Source organism: Lichenostomus cassidix, chromosome 7, assembly GCF_008360975.1.
Source record: "Lichenostomus cassidix isolate B80296 chromosome 7, HeHo_3.0, whole genome shotgun sequence".
Lineage (NCBI taxonomy): Eukaryota > Metazoa > Chordata > Aves > Passeriformes > Meliphagidae > Lichenostomus > Lichenostomus cassidix.
The window spans coordinates 7,851,318-7,874,419 of record NC_139488.1 but is presented as its reverse complement, the minus strand read 5'-3'; the positions used below and the strand labels follow the sequence as shown (position 1 = coordinate 7,874,419).

General features: G+C 38.8%; 1 protein-coding gene across 6 annotated transcripts in view; it reads right to left on the bottom strand.

Moving 5' to 3' along the window:
- The window catches only part of MYO1B (myosin IB), a 172,387-nt gene that overhangs the window by 49,697 nt on the left and 99,588 nt on the right, over nucleotides 1-23,102 (bottom strand). For all 6 annotated transcript variants that reach the window (XM_085066038.1, XM_085066036.1, XM_085066037.1 and 3 more), the window contains 3 exons: nucleotides 6,817-6,911; nucleotides 3,615-3,719; nucleotides 753-799 (listed from right to left, as the gene is read on the bottom strand). In XM_085066038.1, the coding sequence (XP_084922164.1) occupies nucleotides 753-799; nucleotides 3,615-3,719; nucleotides 6,817-6,911 (247 nt within the window). The remainder of the gene's footprint in view (nucleotides 1-752; nucleotides 800-3,614; nucleotides 3,720-6,816; nucleotides 6,912-23,102) is intronic.

Genomic DNA, 23,102 nt, shown 5'->3' with positions numbered 1-23,102 from the left:
TGAGTACTCCCACTTCTAAATCTCTCAACTTTCTTTGTTTTTCCAATTGTCAATTCCGATAATTTCACATTCAGTTTCATTACTAAGGAAAGCCTGAATTCAATGAGTTGATGATACAGAATTTAAGCAAAAAAGTTACATTACAAATGTTTATATTAAAACCGAAGTTGCAAACACAATTTGAAACATTATAGAAAGTCAACAGGAACCTAAAGTAAAAATTTTAACCAAAAAAAGAAATACATATGAATGGAAAAAAGATCACAAGGGAAGATCTACTTACTAAGCAGACCAGTTGCTGGACACATGGTTTCTGACACTCAAGCCACCAGTGCCAGAAAATTAAAGAATCCAGCTGCACTGTAGTTATGTTTTCATCCGGTCACAGACTGCCGCATCCTAATTTTGTTTTAGTTTTTTATGCTACTTTGATATTCAATAGAACTCTATGCTGATATCAGAAACCAACAAGATTTCTGACAAGGAAGTGAAACATCATTTAAGAGGGGTGACTGATAGTGCCCTACTAACACAGTGGGGAAGGAGAACATGCTCACATGTACAAAATTAAATACTGATTACTGCTGAAGATGTTTACCTTCTTCAAACACCATGGTCCTCAGATAACTACAAGAAAGCTCCCTAAATTATTCATTCCCTCTTTACAGCTGCCTTGATGATTGATACATGGTAAAACAGAAATAGCCAACAGCCCAGCACACTCCTTGAAAAGGAAAGAAGACAATACTTACAAATCTAGAGGAGTTGTCATTCCTCACAGTTTTGGCATTTCCAAATGCTGGGAAAAGAGAAAAACAAATATAACAACCAAATCAATCAGTAAAAAAATATTTAAATGCTAAAATATCTAGGTCTGCTTATATATTTATAAGAATTACAGACTTCTGAGGAACAATACGCTCTTCATGGCATAGGCATCAGTCCCTGGGGACAGAGTGTGACAGAAATGATCACAAATGAGAAAACCTGTAGAAGTCCAAAGAAGTTTAGTCTCAACACTTTCCTTGTTTAAAAAAGCTGAAGAAAAACATACAAGAGGAAATGGTTCCAAAACAAAACTGCATCCATATTAAGCATATATCTTTGGGGTTGGAATCAACAAATTCATGATTTTATTACCCAAATAACTTTAAATACAGGAAATACTTCTTCCTCTTCATTTCAGAGGAAGAAATGAATCCTAGTTCCCACGACAGAGTATGTTAAAACTGACTTATTTACACCATTTCAACCCATTGGTCCTACCAGAAACTGAATATTAATCAGCTGAAATCAGTCAGATTTACAATGAAAGTTTGTCTTCAGCTTGACCTAAACTAGCTTTCTGAATAGTTTGGTTTGAAATTCTTTAGCTCAAGTTTTATGACAGTGAAGATTGTCTGAGAAAGGACTTCCCAGGGCTACATTCTGATGAGCAGTCACCAGGTCAGAGGATGGGCAGGACAAGAGCTCAGGCTGGAGGACAATTCAAGCTCTCAAACTCACACATTGTCCAAGCACATTGAGTCAAACATGAGTGTCCCCTCCATCATTAGGTACAGCACTCCTACTTCCCACAAGAGGCTTTATTTATCCCAGTGTTTATTTTCATAGCATATGTATTTTTGAAGATCAAGTCAAGTCAATGTTTTTTGGACAGAAATAAATACATGCCTTTAGGCTTCTACAAACTTGCATGAGTAGACTTATTCTTGACCAAAGAACTAGAGCCAAAATGAAAAGTTTGTTGATCCTAAAGGCTGGGATAAGTGAAAGAATTGTTTTTAAAATCTTTATGCCCTGCAATAAATCATCTTTTCAACAACCAAATCTCTAAGCTGCACTTTCTTAAACCCAGTGCTGAACAGTAGAGTCATTTATAACTGCATGGAGTCAAGCACAAGTGTTCCATTATAAAGCATGAGACATATTCCTTGGTTTTCCCTAAAGTTCATTGTTTCTAAAAGTTAATTTACAGTAGCAACTGTAGTTAAAAAAAATAATCCCATAAGAGAAATTATGTATGTAAAACATTTATGTCATTTTCTTGCACTGCAGTTTGACTGAAACAGAACTACATAACCAAAGAAAAATAGAACTAACCACAAATGCTTAATTTCTGTCTAAAACCTATATAAGCAGCCAGGCTTGCTCAGTTTTTATTCCTTATGGAACAAGCCAGTGTCCTGCCTTCCAAAGAGTTTAAAAGGCAGTTACCAGCACATCAAGTAGAAAAAATAGTACCTCAAAATGATAAGGCAAATCTTCTGTAAGCTTAGTTGGTTCCTCTTGCATTAAAACAAAGCTTCACAAACCAACAAGAAATTAAACACATTTGGCAGTCCCTGGGGAACAATCTAGCTTTGGCAAGAAAAGCCTCCATACCTACCATGCCATTTCTGTCTATCTCTGAAATCTGCTTCCAGAACAGTCATAGAACAATGCAGCTCTTCTCTGTGAATCCAAAACAATGGAAGGTTGCAATCCCCCCATTCAGCTTTAAGGGGAACATAGCTGATCACCAAAGAAAGGCTTATCCAGCACTTCTATTATTCTTAAATGTCAACATTTCATCCTTTCTTTGCAAGTCTTTGCTTATAATTTCTGTTTTGTACACAAAGACCACGTTTCAACCATCCAGTTCCCCACTGCTCTCTGCCCACTTTTTTGCATTCCCTTCCTTTTTTTTTTACTTTTCCCTCTGTTTTCACTTGCAGAGTGCTAGTCCCTTATAGACTCCAATTCATCACATATAAGCAAGGCAAAAAACATCATGTTGACACTCAACAGTCTTCACAAACATCACATATGATCTGGCCATAATGCAAAATTGTCTTTTGACAACAGACTTTGTCTCAGCACCACAACAGCTTTGAGAATTCCGGGAAAGATTGAGCCAGGAATCGACACAATAGACCTAAATAAGTCAATGCTAACCAAGGAACTTCTGAAGGCAATTATTAGACAATGGGACAAAACTGCAAGCTTTGAGGATCATATATCCTATCAGGGAAAAAAAGATCCTGTTTCTGGCAGCCAACATCTTTAAATTAAAATGACTAATTAAAAAATGAAAGCCTTTCATGGGAGAGCAGGAACGGCAGTTGTCAGGAAGACAGGCCAACAGCCACCAGACCCAGGGAACAATAAGTCTCAGGGAACAACAGGCATGCATATGGACTGGCTTAGTTTTTTTCTAAGATCCATTTCTTCACCCTTTTTTTCCTAAAAGAGAAATAATGCCTTACAGACCTTGTTTGTTTACTAGAGACTATAATAATATGATTTGGAAGGAAATGAATCAGAGGGACTGAGCTGAAGTCAAGTCTTTTGATACAGACAAGCATCATCAAGGAGGGTTAAGAAAGGGTAAGTCCTCTGAGAGAAGCAAGAGGAGGCTGGGAAGTATGACCTAACTTCCTAAGCTCTTCCTTCATGAGGGAAACCATTTTCTTCCCAGGAAAACCTACATAAAACTGAATAAAATCTTGTGACTGTATTCACATCTCCTATGGTTACTAAACATTATCAGGCACAGTTTTCCAAAGCAGCTCAGCTGGAACACCAGTACATACACAGGTAAAATGTTCATACATACTCTGTGAGATTCTTACCTTCAAGGACTGGATTTGACTGCAAAAGTTGTTCTTTTACTTGATTAACCTCTGCCCCTTTTCCACACACAGCAGCTACATATGACATGACAAGTTTGCTGGCCTCTGTGGGGGAGAGCCAAACAAAACAGTGATAAGCGTTGGCAAAAAGGCTGTAACATTATTTTACAGACTAAATCTCTGTCACATTTCTCAATGCCAGACAGAAACTGTGAGCACATTTCGTTTCACTTTTTTTCTACATCATTGTACCATCTGGAAATGCAGAAGGAGCATGCCCTGCTATGAGACCCATGCCATTACATCAGCAATGCTCTTGCTTTAAATACCCAGAGCCTCTGCCCAAGCTAAAAAAGCCACCACTGGATATGGCACATTACCTGCTCCTTTTTATTTAGCCTCAGTGAGAGGCATTCTTTAAGGGAAGAACATTATCCCCTGCTGACACATTGGAAATGTTTTAATCTAGCCTGAAAATAAACAGGCTCAGGCAGTTTCAAGGCACAAAATTCAATCAGTTTATATCAGCAGATACACAACAAGTGCAAACATACAACACTTATACACACGTAATTACAACTCTAAAGTAAACTACAAGCAACTGAGTAACTGCAACATCACCTAACTTGTGCAGTCTGTTTGAAAGTCTAACCAAAGAGAGAGTGAAGCATTCATTTAAACAATGAAACTGATTTGGAGGTACTTTTAACAAAGTGCGGAGCAGTTTTTGGACTCTCAAAGCTGGGTTCCTATGGGTTTAAATTACCCATGATAGAAACAAATATTAGATAATCTATCCAACCATTATGGTTTTGCTGGTCAGGAAAAAGCAGCTGGAGAGTGGTTGTTTATAAAGATGGTTATGGTTACTACGATGCAAGATGGTGAACTTTGAGGCAATATTGGATGATATACAATGTAATTACTAACAGCTGGAAAACCTATCAACTCAAGACTGTGGTCACAAAAATCATTATATTACATATGTAACAGATCTTCAGAGATCTGTTACAAATTTAAGGATCTCATTTCAGGAACGAGCTGACAGATGAGAAGTTGTCCCTTGGATTTGGATTTTTCCTATTAACCAAATTTGTTTGTTAGCATTATATTACTTTCCCATGTTGTAGAGAAAACTGAGCAGAGCTGCATCACAGGAAGCAAGTTTGGAGCAAGAACTATAGGTATGCTCAGAAGGCTCCAATCTCCTTTATTTGTGCCTCAAACCCAGCTCCCATTTCTGAGAACCTGTTCGTTTCAGAGCTTGGAATTGCCAAATTATTAAATTTGAGATATTTCCTAAACCAGTCAACATCTTTAAGCAGAGCCAGTCAATCACTGACAGAAGCATGCATGGAAGCAGCAAAAAAAGGCTATTATAATAGTTGACACACAACGACTTCAATACAGGCTTCAAACATCAGCAAAAGAAAATAAAGGCCCTTTCTTTTATTAGGAGCTCTCTTTGGGGTCCAAGCAAGACGTCAGGAAAGGAGTTATCATCCTAACATCTCAAAACATTTAAATACACCACTTGTTCTGGTGATGCACCACGTTTTCTTGCCCAGTGTTACTACCAGTTAATATTATAAACATGCAGTGAAACAAGAACAAAATTGGAAGTAAATGAAAAGACCCAATGGATGACAGTTCTGTTTCAGTTCTTCCAGGGCAAAAATGTCAAATATTCTTGCTACCAAAAATTTAAAACATAGTTATATAGTATATCTGTACTACTAATTTTGTTTCCTTAACTCCAGGAACTTCCTACCCACCCCCCTTCACCCCCCTTTTTTAAAATGAAAACCTGACTTCTCAGCTCATAGCCCCATTTCAGCAACAGTAGTTACATCAAATGTTAGAGAATATCACAGATTCCAAGCTGATTAATGACTTGAATTTCAAACCCTGTATTATTTTGTACTTACCTCTATAAAAAAGGAATCATTCATATTATGTCCCATAGGGCTATAAATACTCCACAACAGTCAAAATCTCTACACCAATCTAAATCTACCATTTAAATATAGAGAAGCTCAACAGCTCAACCTCTGATCCACCTTTCAAATGAATAAATTAATAATATGTGTACCTCAGTTGTATGAGGTGCTTGATATTTCACAGTTCATGGGGAGATCAAGACATTAAACAACAACAGTCCAGGACTCCTTCCTAAAGTCTGAACTTCTAGACAGAACCTCAAATAATGATATTAATAAGGACTTGGGTTTTTTAATGTGCACTTTTACTGAACACATTTTCATGCCATTGAACTGTAAACAAGGATTATATTACAAGACTTCAAGACTTTTTAACTGGATTCCACTAATCAAAGAGCACCAAGGATGAAGCCTACACTTTATATTTTCACAAAAATCTTGGAAAGCAACTTCTTGTTGCCCACTTTGAGTCTTGCTCAGAATAAGCACACAAAGCTCCACATATTCTCAGATTCAAAGGAAAAATCTCTCAAATTACTTGGAAACAGATGTATGTCTTCCTACCCGCTGTCTCTTTTGCAAGTCACCTCTGTTTTAAATTGCTATCTTTGAAAATAACTGACTTCTTTCTTTTTTAAGGTCTACCTAAAATGTACTGCAGTTATGCAATCCTCACTTTGTTTCTAACCTTCCAGTTTAAAATCTAGCAGTCGTTTTCAAGGAAATGTCAGCTTTGCCTAAAAAACTCAGTGTTCTGATGCACAAGCCAATCTTAGAACTGCAGTTGAGCATAGTGTGCAAAAGGCTGATAAAATTTCCCAAGAAATCAGCTACTGTTATTTCTTTTCCTTAGATAAATAGCATAGTCCAGTTTAAATGCATACATTTATTGAGAGACAAGTGGAAGTATCAAGTCTAAAAAACAGAATGCTCTGTGTTTGCTATGTCTTCACGTTTCCCACCATGAGCAACTAAGTGTTTCCTGGCCTTTGCAGTATTCTGTCACAACCCAGCATTACTTTGGTACAACTCTGGATATAGATGATGATATCACATTAACATTTCAACATGGTGACAGTGTGAAAAAACACTATTTTATGTGAGTTCACACCTGCAGCAACAAGTGTGACAGCACTCACTTTCTGCAATGGCCAGACACAAAGACTTACTGGTATCTCTCAACTCTTACAGATTCCAACATCCCTTTGCAAGACTGTGAATGACACTGAATGTTTTTTATTAAGATCCAAACTGCTTCTTACCTGTTTTCCCAGCTCCACTCTCTCCAGTAATAAGGATACACTGGTCTTTGTCCTGGTCCCTTAAGGATCTGTAAGCTTCATCAGACAGAGCAAAGCTGCAAAGAAAGAAAGAGTCAACTGAGAATTGGGGGAAAAAAAACCAAATTACCAAATACCAACAATAATTACAATCTGTCCTTCACACATTCAGACAGTGAAAAAAAAACCACAGCAAAACAAAACCTCCAAGTGCTAATGTTCCATCAGTGGTCAAGCATTCCCTTTTTGGAACATAAAGACCCACAGAAGCAAAATGGATACTTTTTCTCAGAGGCTTACTTAGACCTCCTCCAGGAACAAGCAAAGACAATCTTTACATTTTCCTCAAGACAGTGAAGTCAAAGCAAAATAACAGAATTTACAGGAAATGTAGTTATCTTTCTTCATTGAACAAAATGTCATATTCTTCACTGAAAAAAATGTCAATGCATCATCAGGGTGTGTTCTGTCTGAAGACATCTCTAAGGTAAAGGAAACAGAAGAACCCTGAGCACTAACAACACCATAAGCTGCAATTTCCACTCAGTAAGAAGAAATCTCACAACCTTATAAAACACTAAGCATTTTAAGCCTTTGGGTATAGCTGGACTTGTGCATGAATATGCAGAATTATTTCCCACTAACTGTGTTCTTAACCCAGTAAGTGTGATGTCATGTGGTGAACCTAAAGAATATAGTAAGAACAAACAGATTTCCTGTACCAAAAATGTCTTTTCCTGGAGCTCAGAATATCATGACCCTGAAACTCCTGGGCTGCAATTTGAATCCAGATGTGCTCTGCCGCCATGCAGCAACATATATTTTTTAAGAAATGCAGATGTTTTACTTATTTTTAGCTTCCTTTAGTAGCAATTTTGAGACAGAAAGAATAAAGATTTTCTTTCAACTGCATTTTTCAATTAATGGAATGAAATACTCTGGAAACTAAGCACTTTCTCTTTGAAAAAACTGAAACAATTAGTGTCTGAAAAAGGACATAAAAGCAAAATCCAAATAAAAAGGCACACGTGCATTACCCAAATTAAGAAAATACATTATATCCAAACATGGCATATTTTTACATAAAATAAACAGCTGTTCAACAGACCAAGCAAGAGCTTTGTTAGGTAACTGCATCTAGTAAAATATTTAGTGGTTTTATGTATTCAAAAGTGGATATTGTTTACAGCAAGCAAACCATGTATGAGAAACAGAAATGAACTCTCAGGTCAATATAAGATGCAGAATCAGTGCAGGTTCAATGCACTTTTTAGAAACTCAATTCTTTATTCTACAACAGTTCAAGACCTTTGCATTCAGCTGATAACTGCAAACAGATCAAGTATTTGTTTTGGACAGCGTAGCTATATGGTGCTTTTTTTTTTCAGAGGCAACCATAGCCCCTTTATAGAAAAGCAAGCTCTTTGTCATGACACCAATTAGGGGAAGCAGGAACAACACAGTGCAAGCAGTGAGAGCCCTGCAGAGCCTTTTATAGAGGCTCCTACTGCTGCAGTTTGAAAGCTTCAAATATTAAATCTATATATACTAAAATTAGTCTACATTTATTGCTACCATTGTCCCTTAGCTCCAGGCTTCTCTCCTCAAAAAGTTTGTGAAGAGCATGACATGTTGTCTCCAATTTACCACCAGGTGTATGTGCACCATTTCTACTTCCTCACCCCTCATCTGTATTAGACTCATCTCATCTTTGCTTATTTGTGTTTTGGTTTTATGGTCACATTGCACTACCAGCACAGCCACCCTGCAAGAGACCAGGGTACCAAGTGAGGGGCATTCTGAACAATTTGGAAAATGGGTAAATGAAATGCCTCACAGCTCCTTTGCAGCTAAGCAATAAACACCCTCCCCTCCCTTCTCCAGGGCCTGCCAAGGATGCTCATGTCATTGTTTGCCCCTCTGTGTGTCACTCCCACCTCCTCTCCTGCAGCACATCTGCCTCCCCAGCTCCGTGACCCGCCAGGGCTCCAGCTCTCTCACTGCTTTTCTCACCAGCCTACTTTGTCCGAGGCACTAAATTACATTTCTTCTCTCTGCACAGATGGCTGGGCCATCCACTTAACACCCATGATCAAAGGTCATTAACTCCTTTTGATACATATCCCACTGAACCCGGAGCAAGGCTGATCTCTCAAACCTTAATACTGCTGGGCTGATTGAAGCATTTGAACTCAGTAGTTCAACTGGAGGTGAAAATGTGTTTACGAGAGAGTAGCAGGCTGTAATGTTTTTAGCATTACAACAAAGTCAGATTGTGATGTGGCCAACATGCTGGAGAACTAGCTAAAAAATAATAAAATATTCTGCTGCTGCTGCTGAGAGACCATGACACAATTTCTGGCACCCATTTTACTGTTTGGAATCCAAACTACAGTAGCAATAACACTTTACCAGACTCTCTTACAGGACATATTTAGGAAATTAATATTTGTTGAATGCTGCTGCAGATATACTTGCAATTTGAAAAGTACAACAGCACTCAGAAGAGCTTATTCCAGCACAGATTACCTTCCTTTTTGCAAGGAAAAAATTAAAAGCAACAGGATGAAGATGAAAGAAATAAGATGAAATCTTATTTCACTGAGCATTTACAGACTGTGTGTGAGAAAAATTTTAACAATAATGCTGTGATTTCCACAAGTGTGACTGAGGAAACTGTCTTTCAGCAAGAAGATAAGATTCTGAGACACTTTTCAAATTTACAGACTGGATGGTTCATTCTGTGCCTCCTGTCCTTCAAACAATCTTGGCCATCAACTGGTTTTTCACTGTTGAAATAACTTTCTTGGCAGTAGTTTCACGCCGGAAAATGAAATCAACATCAAGCACAGAGAAAGTATTCTCTGTTGATATACTGAGTTACGAGTTAATCAGCTTAGTAACCCATTCATCTTTTCTAATACACTGAATTTAAGTTTCTCAACAGCCCCTGTCAAAATGTATTTTACCGCTTGATGTATTTATTAACTCTGCCTATACTGCATAGTTAAAGACAACAAATCATGCTTTTTGTCCTTCCTCCACAGAGAAACCCAGAGTCTAATACTGCAATGAGGTCTCTGAAGTTGGAGAAGAGAAGGGGATTTCATCTAGTTCTGCTTTAATCCAATCTAGTCAGAGATGCTTGGCATACACTATCATTTCCTGCAATCTACACAACCCACAAAGCCTGATACCCCAGCAGTATATCAAAATATTATCTACTACAGATGAAAGAAAAAATAAGTCAACTCATTTCAAAAGCAGTTTTGCATAAGTATGTATCAAAAGTAAGAAGTAGAAGTGTTTTTAATCCACCACTGACGTTTCAACCACTGTTCCAACAATCCAATAGGAGGAGGAATAACCAAGAGTCTATTTAAACAACTAAGACTTGTCTTTCTGGTACTGCATAAAGAGCATTAGCACATTTATGTCAATCTGAACAAAGACCATTATCTCAAAGAAAAGGATAGATCTATTCAGATGTCATGTTGGCTTTCATGGCACAACATTACACCTCACAATCCTTCATATCTATTATCACTTACGATCTTTACAGTAACAGAAAACCCAAACAAAAACAAACTTTGGGTCTTCTAGTTCAAACTCCATCTGATTTAAAAAAATATATAATTTCATGCTCTTCCCTATTTGTTAAAAAAATAATTTCATTAAAGGTCATTTAAGTTTAACACATTTTAGTGATCTATAGACCACAAAGAATCCTAGCCTTTTCCTTTTAGCAACATTGAGACATGGCTCTGTAAAGTCAACATTTGCAACTATAGATTTAAACCACATACCACTCTTCAAGCCACCTCGCAATTACAGAGCCTAAGTAAAATTTTAGAATAGTTTAAAAAGCAGTTATAAACCATGTGTTTCGAATTAGCTGAGGAGTGTGTCAGCAGTGTCAGTTACCATACCTTGTAATAAGCTCTCCTTTGATTTTTAGGTTTCCGTGGAGGAAGATGACATTCTCTTACCACAACAAACACAGAAATATTTACTGACATTCTCTTTTAGCTAAGGCTTAAGTATAGAAGCAATTTGAAATCGAAACACCACCCACACCTAGCTCAGTAAGAAAGCTCTGCTTTTTTATAGCACAGCCTGCTCAGCCACAAGCTCCAGATGGCCAGATCCGTCACAAAGTCCTAACCCAAAAATTTAACAAAGGGAGACAGCATAGCCCTACGAGAGGGATTTCCAAAAAGCTCTGGCAATTTCCAGCATCTCAACAGCATCCCTGTGCTCAAACAGAACACTAGGGTCAGGGAGAGACAGGAGTGAGGGTCCCTCACCCTGAAACAAGCAGCAAGTGCTGCATTTGAACACTCCAGACTGCACTCACTATTACAAAAGCCATAAAAACCTCACTCTTATAGTCAGAAATTCACGTCATAGGAGCAGCTTTCCTACCATCTTTTTCCTGTAAGCCAAACTCACCAGGATCAGTATTTGCCAGACACTGGTACTTCTTTCAGCTACCATTCTCATTCTTCCTTTCATTTTCCTGAGCATCCTCAATTAAAATTAATTAGTTAACACTATTTTAAGCTCTCTCCAATTGCTCTTCTCATGCACTTATAGACTCAATTCACTTCTTCACCAGCTGTTGCTTTGATTCAGAGATTCTGGGTCCCCATTTCAGAATCTCTATTGCTTAATCTTGGCCATTGGTTGACAACTCATTTGCTACTTTCAAAGAAAAGTAAGAAAACCCCTTTTCTTGGCTGTCCCAATTCCTCATGAAGCAGAGCCCTGGTACCAGGGCTCAGCTGCTCAGGTACCAGGGTTCATTTCTGCTCATCCACGTCTAAAGACACAGCCAGGATGCTAAAAGTCAATGCTTATCAAAAACTATATGCCATGCTAGACTAAAAAGAACAGCAGTAATATGTAAATTCTACATGTACTTTTAATATAAATTTTACATAAAATGTAATTTAATTATTTCAAGTTTAGTTAAGAGCATCATTTAATTTCCTTCCTTCTCTTTCTGAATGTATGAAAGTGCTCAGTAGCAGGGTAACAGCAAACAAATTATTCCTTTCTCTCATGCAGTGGGAAATATGACATGCAGTGGGAAAACATCAGAATTACAGTTTGTTTCACTATAAAAATTCTAACAACCTGAGCTAGGAAGAGTAGAAGCAGATTTTATAGAGTGCTTTGAGGCTTTACCTTGTAAATCATCATTATTTGCTATATATATTCCCCCACCAATTGAAGCTCAGTGGAAAATTCACCATTCAGGAAAAACAACTGTAAAGAGATTATTTATAGTATTAGCTCATAGTGCAGAACCATTTAATTGCCCTAAGGATAAAAAGTGTACTCCCATTTTCCATAATTACAAACTGTCTCATGTTCAGCACTTTGACACACTTGAAAAGAAAAGGTTGATTAGCCTGCCACTGGAGTGAATAAAGTAACAGCTGAATTGATGGAGCATCAGCTAGGATAGACCTTCACAGACAAGCAGCTGCTCTTTCAAAAATGCCAATCAGGAAAAAAAAAATAAAACAAATTTAAACATTAGGATTAAGAGGTGTGCTAAGACAGATGGAAAGCCTTTGCTCCTATTCATATCTTCCATTTTCCTTTTGCTAGTGAGCACAGAAATCTGTTTTATCAACAATAGTGTGTGGTACCTCCTGCATAGGCCTCCCCACTTTGTTATTCACGTGAACCACTGTGACGTTATTAGATGCAGAATAAAGCCCAAAGCTGTGCAAATCAGCCCATTTGATTTGTAAGAAGCAGCTGTCATTTACAGAAGGGCAGGGACAGAGAAACAGGGAGAGGAAAGAGGACAAAGCCACTCTTGCTTTTCAGGAGTAAAACACTTCAGTAAACAGGTTAATATTAAGCCAGAGAGATTTATTTTCTGGTAGACTGGGAATATAATATACCGTCTGATGTTCATATATACACTGCAGGTTTAGCAGAAGACTTGTATCAGACCAATAGTTTGAGTTCTGGACAAAAAGAAAAAAGTTTTTGCTGGAAATCTTGTTTTTCTCAGACTGAAGCAGATTTAGCCATGTTCAATGGACTTCCAACTCAAAAACCTCCCTACAGAGAGGTTCAGATAATGCTTCTTCCCAAAATAGTGTGCCTACACAACCTCCCAGCTCACCAAAGCCTTTTCCTTCTTGCAGGATGGCACACATTTCTGCTCTAAGGGAGGCTTTATCAGTTTCGATCACTTTCTTTTACTGTAAGTTAAAATTTTTTTTTTTTTTTAACAACAGTGATCTTTCCCCAGCACTGTACAGGGAAGACAAAAATGCAGCCATTGATTTTCTGCCTATTTCAACAACATCTAAGGCATCTTGTTAAAGCTCACATTAACATGATGGAAACCAAGAAGTGCCTTCTTTCACCAGAAGCCTATGAGCCAGCTGTTGCCTTATTTTCCTTCAGCCAGTGCACGACAGGATCTCTGCAGCTGAGGATGACCATGCCACTTTCCAATCCAGCATGAACCAGTAACTCCCAGCTCCACAGCACTAACCAGATGAGTCTGTAACCCAAACAACCTCTCACCCCAAATGCCAGGCTGTGTTACCCAAGGCAGACAACCAGATCCTACATGGTCACACAGGAGGACACAGTCCTCTCACAGAGCTACATGGAGTCAGTCTGCTTTTATGTGCACTGCAAAGATTTCGAGTTTCTTGAGGGAAAAGGCATTTCTGCTTACGAAATCAATAATTTTATTGGGCTATGGTATACTTGAAAGGAAGTACAGGAAGTATTTTCTATTGTTTCATCAAAAAATCAGATTTAATTAGATGTTTATTTGCTAGGATGAATCAGCAATTGCATGCTTGATTTAATGACCACCTAAGCCAGCCAAGTCCTTACAGTCAGTATTTTAACTGCAAAACTATAGGCCAAAGCTTTCTAGTAGCCATATTCTGCCTCAGAACTTTCAAGTTTTTCCCGGAACTGCTATCCCAAATGCACTACATGAGTCTGCAGGCACCAGGGGGGAAGCAGCTTCATGGCACAGCAGAAATGCTGATGGCAAACTCCTAATTTTTCTCCATGGACCTTCTGAAGCTTTGCAGTCCCCGAGGCTGGGCTTGTAAAATTTGGGATTTATTCCACTTCCCTAGTTCAAATGGAGCAGGAAAGGGTCAGACAGCTGAACAGTAAGGGAAGAGAAAGGCAAAACTGATTTGCCATGCTTGGCTTCTGTCAGAGTTTAACTAGAGGGCACAACATTATTTAAAATCACGGTTTACTTTTTCATCTACGCAGTAGCAGATTTGAATTGCACCTCTGAGCTTTTGCATATGTGTGGAAATGAAGGGCTGGTGGGACAGGGAGGGAAAAGAGAGCAGGAGAAAACAGTCATTCCCTTTCTGCATTGAAATACACAGACTCTCAATATTTTTACAGAAAATTGAATTAGTTTCTGTACTTAATACAGAATGTGTCTGAAACACAGGGAGGTTCTCTGGTCAAACACACATGTTCAGTTCATGTCAGCCTTGACCAAATTCTACATAAAAGAAATCTTTTTCTGCAGAACAAGAAATGCTTTGATTATGCTGCTACACCATGAGAATAGCATGCTATCAGTAAATTCCCCCAGTAAAACTGTAATTCACCTTGTCTAAGCTGGCTACAAGAAATATGTTTTCCATCAAACTAAAGCAATGCAAAACAGTTATTCCTCACTTTTAAAACACTTTTAAAAAGGGGTCCTTACAATCATTCATAACTATTTCAGAAATAACAAGCCCAGAGTACAGGTTAAGTGAGATACTTAGAAGACAAGACTCTATAATCCTATTAGAGGAACAATAATCATTATAACTTGGCTCTTGCTATACACACAGGAATACACTGTAAGTTGCTTTTCCCCTTTTCTTTTTTAATTTATTATTTAAATAGGACTTATAGTGTGTGCTTGTCCCAGTCAGTGGCAGAGCACTGATTTGATCCATTCAAAATGACAGTGAGTTCTTGATCTTGGAAATGAAACAGCAATAGGACCATTGTGGAGTTATCCTAGGGCGGAGAAGGGCAGAGTGCTGCTCTTATGATTTCACATGAAAAAATATTTAGCAAATAGTGTTCCATGTCTCTGCCTCAAAAAACATTCTCCTGCTTAGCAAATAGAAAATCCTGCCTCCTTTTCTTTTTTCTCTCTCTCTCTCTTTTTTTTTTTTTTTTTTTTTTCCCCAGCCCTAGGAAGCATCCTGAAGTCAGAAGGCATAAATAAGTAATTTCCTCCTGATGCAGTGAGAGCAGAGATACAGCAAGTCAGGTTTTGGAACCCTGCAGGGTTTATTGATACCATGTATTCATGCAGGGACTTCTCTCTCTGAAAATAATTTTACTGCAGAACTATTGGTACTTTCCATGCAAATTTGTTCTACTTTGCTAACTGGAGAGTGAAAAATAAATTTATTCCTTTATTCTAAAGTAAAGAAACACGTTGCAGTACTCAGGTGGAGAAAAACAGTGAAGAGAGACACAGTGCATAGAAAGGGACATGTTTTAAAAGGAGCCCAGAGCTGGATGCAGCACTGCAGGTGGGGTCACACCAGAGCAGGGAAGAGGGGCAATAGGAGTATTCTCACATTCACAGAGCTATTTGCAAGCTAAAGTAACTTGCTAATCACCAGATTTGAAACCTAGGCTCTGTAACAAAAACGAGAATGCAGCTGCCCACAAAATAAACGTAATTCACTTATCTGGAAAACATCTGAAAGGCAATGTCAACACTATGTAATTACATAGTTATGCTGCTACTCTACTCAGAGGTGTTACTGAATCCTTTTTGATTTTGCAAGTAACTCTCAAGTTCTCTTAAACGAAGCAGTTTGTTAAGAATTTAAGAAGCCTTATGCAACTTAATTTCTGCCTCCCAGCTCTCTTTCCCAAACAGAATGCCTGCCATGAACCCCTGGGCAAAGTAGGCACTAAAGCTTATCTGAGCTTCTAAGAGCTTGTTAGCTCAGGTACAACATTGAGCTAACATGTCTATCTGGTCTAATAAATGGCATCTGCTCGAGTTTGTGAATGAGATTCGTGGATATATGTCCAAAATTATCTTCCTGTGAATGGTCAAAACAAGAAATGAAAAGCCTCCTTCAGACTGCTCAAACACGAGGCTTCAGTTCAGCCCATGTGGAGCATTTCCAGCAACAACCTACTGCATCTACATCCTTGGTTGGAATGTTGATGCTCGAGAAGGATGTCAACTGCACATATTTGTTTTCATCCTCACTATGAATCATCTTGTAGCAATTAAGATCAGTTGCAGTTTGAACTCCACAAGGTTTAGCAGCTAAAAATCATTTCTGCAGTATGTAAAACGGAAACTTGTGTACACAAGAAAAATGCAGATTTAAGCTAAATTACTGAAACGACCACAATTAAACCATCTTTGCAGTTCAGACCTTTGTTTGTAAACCCAAGTCCCAGCTCTCTTATCTATTCAAAACATAAGTAAAAGATTATTCAGCATGCTAGACTGTAAATATTAAGACTGCATTTCCTGATTCCTACCATGAAAAAGTCTCTCTTTAATAACCCGAACTACATTAACCATGATGTTCCCAGAGTTGAATAAAAAACCAGAGCTTTTGCATAATGGTGCTGATAAAAAGAGATTGAATGGGGAATGATCTGCTGCTAATAGTGGTCCAATATCTGAGATTTTACTAGAGTTTCTTTAAGGCTTTAAACATTAGCCTTGTTCATGCTATATCGAAAATCATGACAAAGACTCCTAGCAGAGCAGATGGGCATTTTCTGGTGTGCTCTAAATTGCTTAAAGGAAAAAAAAAGAAGAAAAAAAGACAACCATTAAACACAATGAGACACTTCCAATGAAAGGACAACAGCTGTTCCTACTTGCAATTTGAAATCCCAGATCTTAAAGAGAGTACCAGGCTGCCAGTGCAGGAAAGGCACAATGAAAATTCTGGTCCATGTACACACAGGGCATAAAATGGGATTTGTCTCCTTTTCGACAGGGCCTCTACCTGTCCTCACTTTTCAAACAGCATTTAAGAAGTGAAACACAGCAGTGTCTCCTTTTTAAGTACATCTCATTATTTTCAGTGTGCAAAAAGTCCCAAAATTCTAATGAAAAGAAAAATGAAGCTATTGAACATTATACTTTATGTGACAAAGTGAATTAATTTTAAAAAAATCTCGGTATTTTATGTCCTAAAAATATCAATGGCATAATATGAATGCTAGACAGAACAATCTAGTTCCAGGAAAATGAGAGAAATGGGATCTGGCAAAAAAGTTACCATTAGTTTAGACTGCTGAAGCATTTACATACATCTCCAACATATATTAAAGCACCTCTTTCTTTACTTTTTTTCTTAATTATCTTTGGTCTAATAATCTAGGCAAGCTCCAAACTTTTCTATGCTTACAAATAAACACAGACTATAACAAATACACTCACATGTGAAAAAAAAATGAGAGAGAGAGAGAGAACGCGTCACAGATAACTAAAAACATTTGACTCTCCATCCCCAACATGACTGAAGTCAAATGTGAAGTATGTTGTGTACAGGGGTATGAGTAAATATTTGAAAATAGTTCTGAAAACAAAGTTATTTTGTTGAGGCTCTCAGCCAGCAGTTAATTCATGAAGGATGCTCCAAGATTATTTTCCTTTGTACACCATGACAACAATTATAGAATTACAGAAGCATCTGGAACAGATCTCAAGTTAAGTGCTTCCCTCACAAACTCACTATGTTTTAAAGGTACCCAAATCCTTGCTTTTTTGCACACTTCCTCAAGAAGCCCAGTGGGCACATCAGTGCTGGCTGGGACCACACAGGGCTCTCCAAAGGACACTGATGGATGTCCTGGAGGACAGGAGGCTTTCCTCTCCAGCAGGCTCTCCTGGAGCCAAGTGGCTGCTGCCCAGAGAGGGAGCCTGGCAGTGGCACCTCAGGAGCTGTGCTGACAGCACTGCCAGCTGTGTGGCTGTGGATACTCAAATGGTTTGTGAGCAAGCAGAACTGGTGCTTTTGAATACTTCTGTCCCAGCAGAATGTGCTGCTATAGCTTCTGAAAGACTGAGAGATGAGGGAGGGTGAGAGCAGAGGCACTCAGTACTCTCCATCTTCTGGGGTATTTTGGGAGGCAGTTTTGCCTTGATGCTTTTTATATCCCCTGTAGTCTCTCTACATATTCCTTCACAGGCTAGGAAGTGTTTAAATGCCACAGGAGCACAGAAATCCACCCTGGCTCCACACAGGCTGTGTGCAAGCAGCTCTGACAGCCCCAGCCCACCTGTGCACAGCTCTGCTGCTCCACAGCATCATCCATTCCCATCTGGGACACCCCACGTCCTGGACACCAACAGGAGAATGACAGCACCAGTGCCATGCCAAAAGAATTTAAAGGGTCTTTTCATTTCTTAATTTAGCCAGAGCTACTTAGAGGACTGATGGAAAGGCTCGTTCCACCAAACTTTGGAATCCAGTCTAAATGTCACTCTAGAATATTCTGAAAATTAAAATAAAGCACAACATTCATATATACACTGCTTTTTCAGGCTGTTTATACTTCTTGGGTGTTGGGTGCATTTTTGAATCTTCCTTACAACCACACATCCTGTCATAAATCTGTTCCTATATTATTCTGCATTATTAGAAAATTTCATGCAATCTAAAACCAGCAGCAAACAAGCAACCACTGTTCTGTCAATAAGGCTACATCCACCTCTGGAGCACTGGGGAGAGATGGCTGCATTATGTGCTATCCAAACCCACCAGAACAGCCTGGCTCAAATTTCAGGAAAAAGCTAAATTTGTTGTTTTATGTGGGAGAAACCTTGCTTTATACCCCAAGCCTTCAAACTGGTAAATCAGTTCCAAAATGCTCTTCAGAGGTCAGATGGCCATTGCAACATGCCCACATCACAGCTGCCTGCCTCAAAACTCTTGTTTCCCCAGAAAGACTTCTGAGATCTCCCACGAAGTGTAAAATGCAGGGAACTGTGCATCCCATGATTGGTGTGAGAGGACACTGCAATAGGAGACGCTCTTCTCAGGCATGAAGTCCTCCTGGCTCTTGAAGCAAGGGTGATGCTTCATCCCCTTTTCACCGCTATGCTTGAGGGACTCACATTCGTGGGCACACCATATCCAGTGCTGCCTCTCTACAGAGGTTAAGAGAATAATAAATCTGACCCCTACCAAAAAAAGATTTCTCTGTAGGGCTCCACCCCCCTCTCCTTCTTTCAATTCATTCCGAGCATGGGTTTAACAATTAGGTACTGACAGTCTTCCCTAATTGCTATTTATGATTTCCATCAGTCATAGATGTTCCCTCCCTTCCCAGCGGTCCAGTTTGCCAACTAACCTCTGAAGTGACCATCTTGCCTCAGCTATAAATCTCTTCTGAAAGCAGAACTCTGCTGAGCCACATGAGGAAAGACTGAGTCTCTGGAGAATTCGGAAATTATTAGGAATAAGAACAAAATGTCTGTAAAAAGTAGATACTGCAAGGTGAAGAAAACCATAGTGGGGTGGTTACAAAAAGAGAAAAAAGAAAGAAACTTAAGATTAGGAAAGTACAGACTGAAACGGAAATGTTAAAATAAACATACTGGGGCAATGAAGGACACTTTTTTATGTCACAGGCTCTCATTCCACCATCCCCTTCTTCACAAATTAAGATAGCTACTATGTATCTTACCACTCTGCTACCCATGGGGAAAACCTTCCTTTTACAGAAAGGAAAAAGAGTTACTATAACCTTGGTGCTCCTGGAGGCATCCAATCCATCCAAAAGAAGAGCCAGAAGCAAAAACATACCTTCTATATTCAGCTTTTACATTGGCTCAAATCTTGAAAAGGAAACAGCAAATTTTATCCACTGTCAGAGTAACTACAGATATCCACAGGATAATGATTTGTCCCAATAATTATCTGTATGACAATAATTGAAATGAGGAACATTAATAAGTTCCTCATTATTGCATTTTAACTGGCATTAAATACAAGAAGGCACCTACTCCCCAGCCCCTTAATGCAAAGCTGTTACTGGTAGGAAAGTGATATGGCATGATGGTTACAATTAAGTGGAATGATAATCAGTTTGATTTCCCATTGCATTCGCTTCAAAGATGCCAGCAGCTGCCTTTGTCACTGGTGAAAATCAATGTAAAATAGCAAGATAGACAGCTTGGTTTGCTCTCCTGACTAGCTCACCCACAAGGTAAGCAAAGCAGCAATTACATCAACTGAAAGAGTAATTACATCAACTGAGAGAGCAGAACAGAAGTGTAAGGACTGCAGAAATCAAGCAGTAAACTGTTTGAACACTGAAATGTCATACTCTGCCCTGCCAAGTCTGAGACAAGTTTGATCCTGCTTTGCAGATAAAGACAAAACCAGCAAGATTAACAACATTAAACTAAAAACAACCCAACAATTAAAAAGCTCAGTAAACTTCCTATTACACCTATGCAAATAGCCACAGACAATGAAAACAAGCATTCCAGGAGACCTAGAAAAATAACACTTCTATTACTTGGTGCCACAACAGTAGTGTACTCAGAGAGGAACGAACCATTAAAATAAAACCTCTTGGATCAAATTTTATCAGGTATAACCCTATCCAAAATCATCTGACCAGAAACCTCTCAGCAATTCAGTTTGGCTGCCCATTCAAAGTGTGACTGTGGCCCTACTCTAGTTTCCAGAGATCATTTAAAAAAAAAAAAAACAAAACCAAACCCTGTCCAAGCCCTGCAATTAAGTATTAACTGGCGTCACTGAAAGCATCAGTCACTCTCACAGACGCTCTTGAGGAAACACAGAACAGAGGACGAGGTGTTCCTCCCTATTCTTGCAGATTAGGGCTAACAAAACACCTGAACAGATTTTTCACTCCCTTAAGTGTGTTTCCTCCAGGGGCCATATACGGCAAAAAATCTCCAGGTATGGGTTTCCTTCATGTCATTGCAAACTTCTGTCTGTTCTTCCTTCTGTGTATGTGTGCTCACCAAGCCTGCTCCTTAGCTGGGGCAGTCGGCATTCTCAAGCACACTGTCTCTACCCACCACAGTGAGGCACATATGAAGCTTCTGCAAAATAAATAAATAAAACCCAATTTAGGTTGCTCATTCTCCAGGAGCTCCCACATGGAGCTGTACCTATGGGAATGTCTGATGGCAGACTGCTCTAGAGATGCTGACACTTAAATCCTGGACTTCCCTAACCTGACTGTTCTTTCCAAAACTGCTGGAGAATGTGAACCGTCATACCAACAGGTGATGGAAGAGTTTTGCTGCTATACTGACCTGGTTTCTTTAGGAATATCAACCCAAACCTCTGCTAGAGATTTTTTTTTTATTAATTGCTTGCATTTTTCTATCTAACGCTAGTACCAAAGTTATACTATTTGTACGAAAGAGATGTTGAAATAAGAAACACCCTATAACTTGTTCTATTTCTAGATTGTATGCATTAGTTTCCTTCCAAACAGTCAAGAATTTTACTTTGCTCAGGATCACACATCAGAAGCCAAAACTCTTTCCCAAAGCACACCTAAATGGTGCAGTAGTGCTCACCCACAATCAGTGCTTCTGAAGAGGCCATGGCTCAACAGAGATTTACACATCAAAGAAAACTGAGTATATACATTTCCACAAATCAATGTGGGGTTTTTTACCCCACGGCAGAACCAACGCCACAAACAGCACTTTGTCTCGCAGCATCTCTTCATTAAAGTTCCTGAGCAGCTAAAAAAAACACCTTGAAGATTGCAAGGTGCCTGAGGAAGTGCAGCAACTTCCCCAGAGATGCCTGAACCCTGCTTTTAGCAGTGGCCTACTGCTACCAGAGCAGTCAACCCTAGAATTAGCTGCCAACTCCATCCCAAACCCAGTTCTTAGTCTGCAGTGACCAGCCTGGTGGCAAGCATGGCGTGGTAGCCACCCTGCAAGCTCAACTCATGATCTATTAACCAGCATTGAAGGACCAGCTCCACATTCACAGAGTGGACAACTGGACTGGCACAAACCCTTAGGTACAGCACAAGGCATTGCACATTAAAGGGGATGAAAAGTTGCTTAGGTTTGCCAGAGATGGCATAAGGCAGCCTACACAGCACTTATTTTATACACCTACAATGCTTTCCAAATATCTTTTAAAGATGATGAGAAGTTTACCAGTTTTAGCAGAGCCAAAAGTGATTCTCTTGATTCTGCAACTCCCATAAGCATGTAGAGGCAGGTAGGAAGGGAAGCAAGGTCACCATAGAGCAAGATCATTTTGTATTTCTACAGTTTGAAAATGTTGTATCAGTAATAGAAACCCTAACAAAGATAATTTCCTAATCCTGTATTTTTAAAGATATTTTGTCCATTTAGCAGGTGTCAGAAGACAAAATTCTCACACAGAAGCAATACAAAATAAAGAAAATTTATGAAGAGATTGTACCTGTCCAAAATAAATTAGGCTTGCACTTTTCTTGACTTGGGACTCTGTCCAAACTTGCAAGGAAATTCTATTACTATCAAGCAGTTGTGATCTCCTGACAAAAGTTAAAAGTCAATATTTTCTCACTTCAATCTCCTGCTCTTAAAGTGGACTTAAAGTGTTTGGGCTCCAGAAGTTCTTGCTGTGAGATGGGGACCTGACCATGCTATTGTCGTTATTAGTGATGAATGATGTTTATGAAATACTTTGCTACCAAGTTAAGACTCTCATAGTACACACAAGAATGACTGTTGACCATTTCTGTTCTGGAAAACATCTCTCAAGAGAGACAGAGAAACATGGAGAGATCAATATGGTACTGTGTACTTGATTCAAGGTGTAACCAAGTACATATACTGACTTTCAGAATGTCAGACAAACCTTAACTCACAGATTTCATTTTTAAAATACTCCATCATTTGACAGCAAATTTTATACAGCTGAACAAAATTAGCAGAGCAGAAAGTTCTTTTAGCAAGGAACTGTGTCAATTTAGCAAGCAATTGTACTTGCTAAACAAAATTGTGAAGAAAGAAAACCTGAATATAGCCAGAGTTCAGAACCAAGAGGTCCGAGAACTACCAGAAGCGTATTTGATCTGATTAATGGGCTGTTTGCATTTCAGCCGATTTGTCTGGAAAGTGACAGATAAAGTGTTAAGGCAAAAAATTAATTAGAACAAAATAACTTCCAGAACACTTTCTACACATAGTTTTCATTTAATCTAAAAGCTAACACTGAAGAAAGATGCATAAATGCATGGCTCTGCTT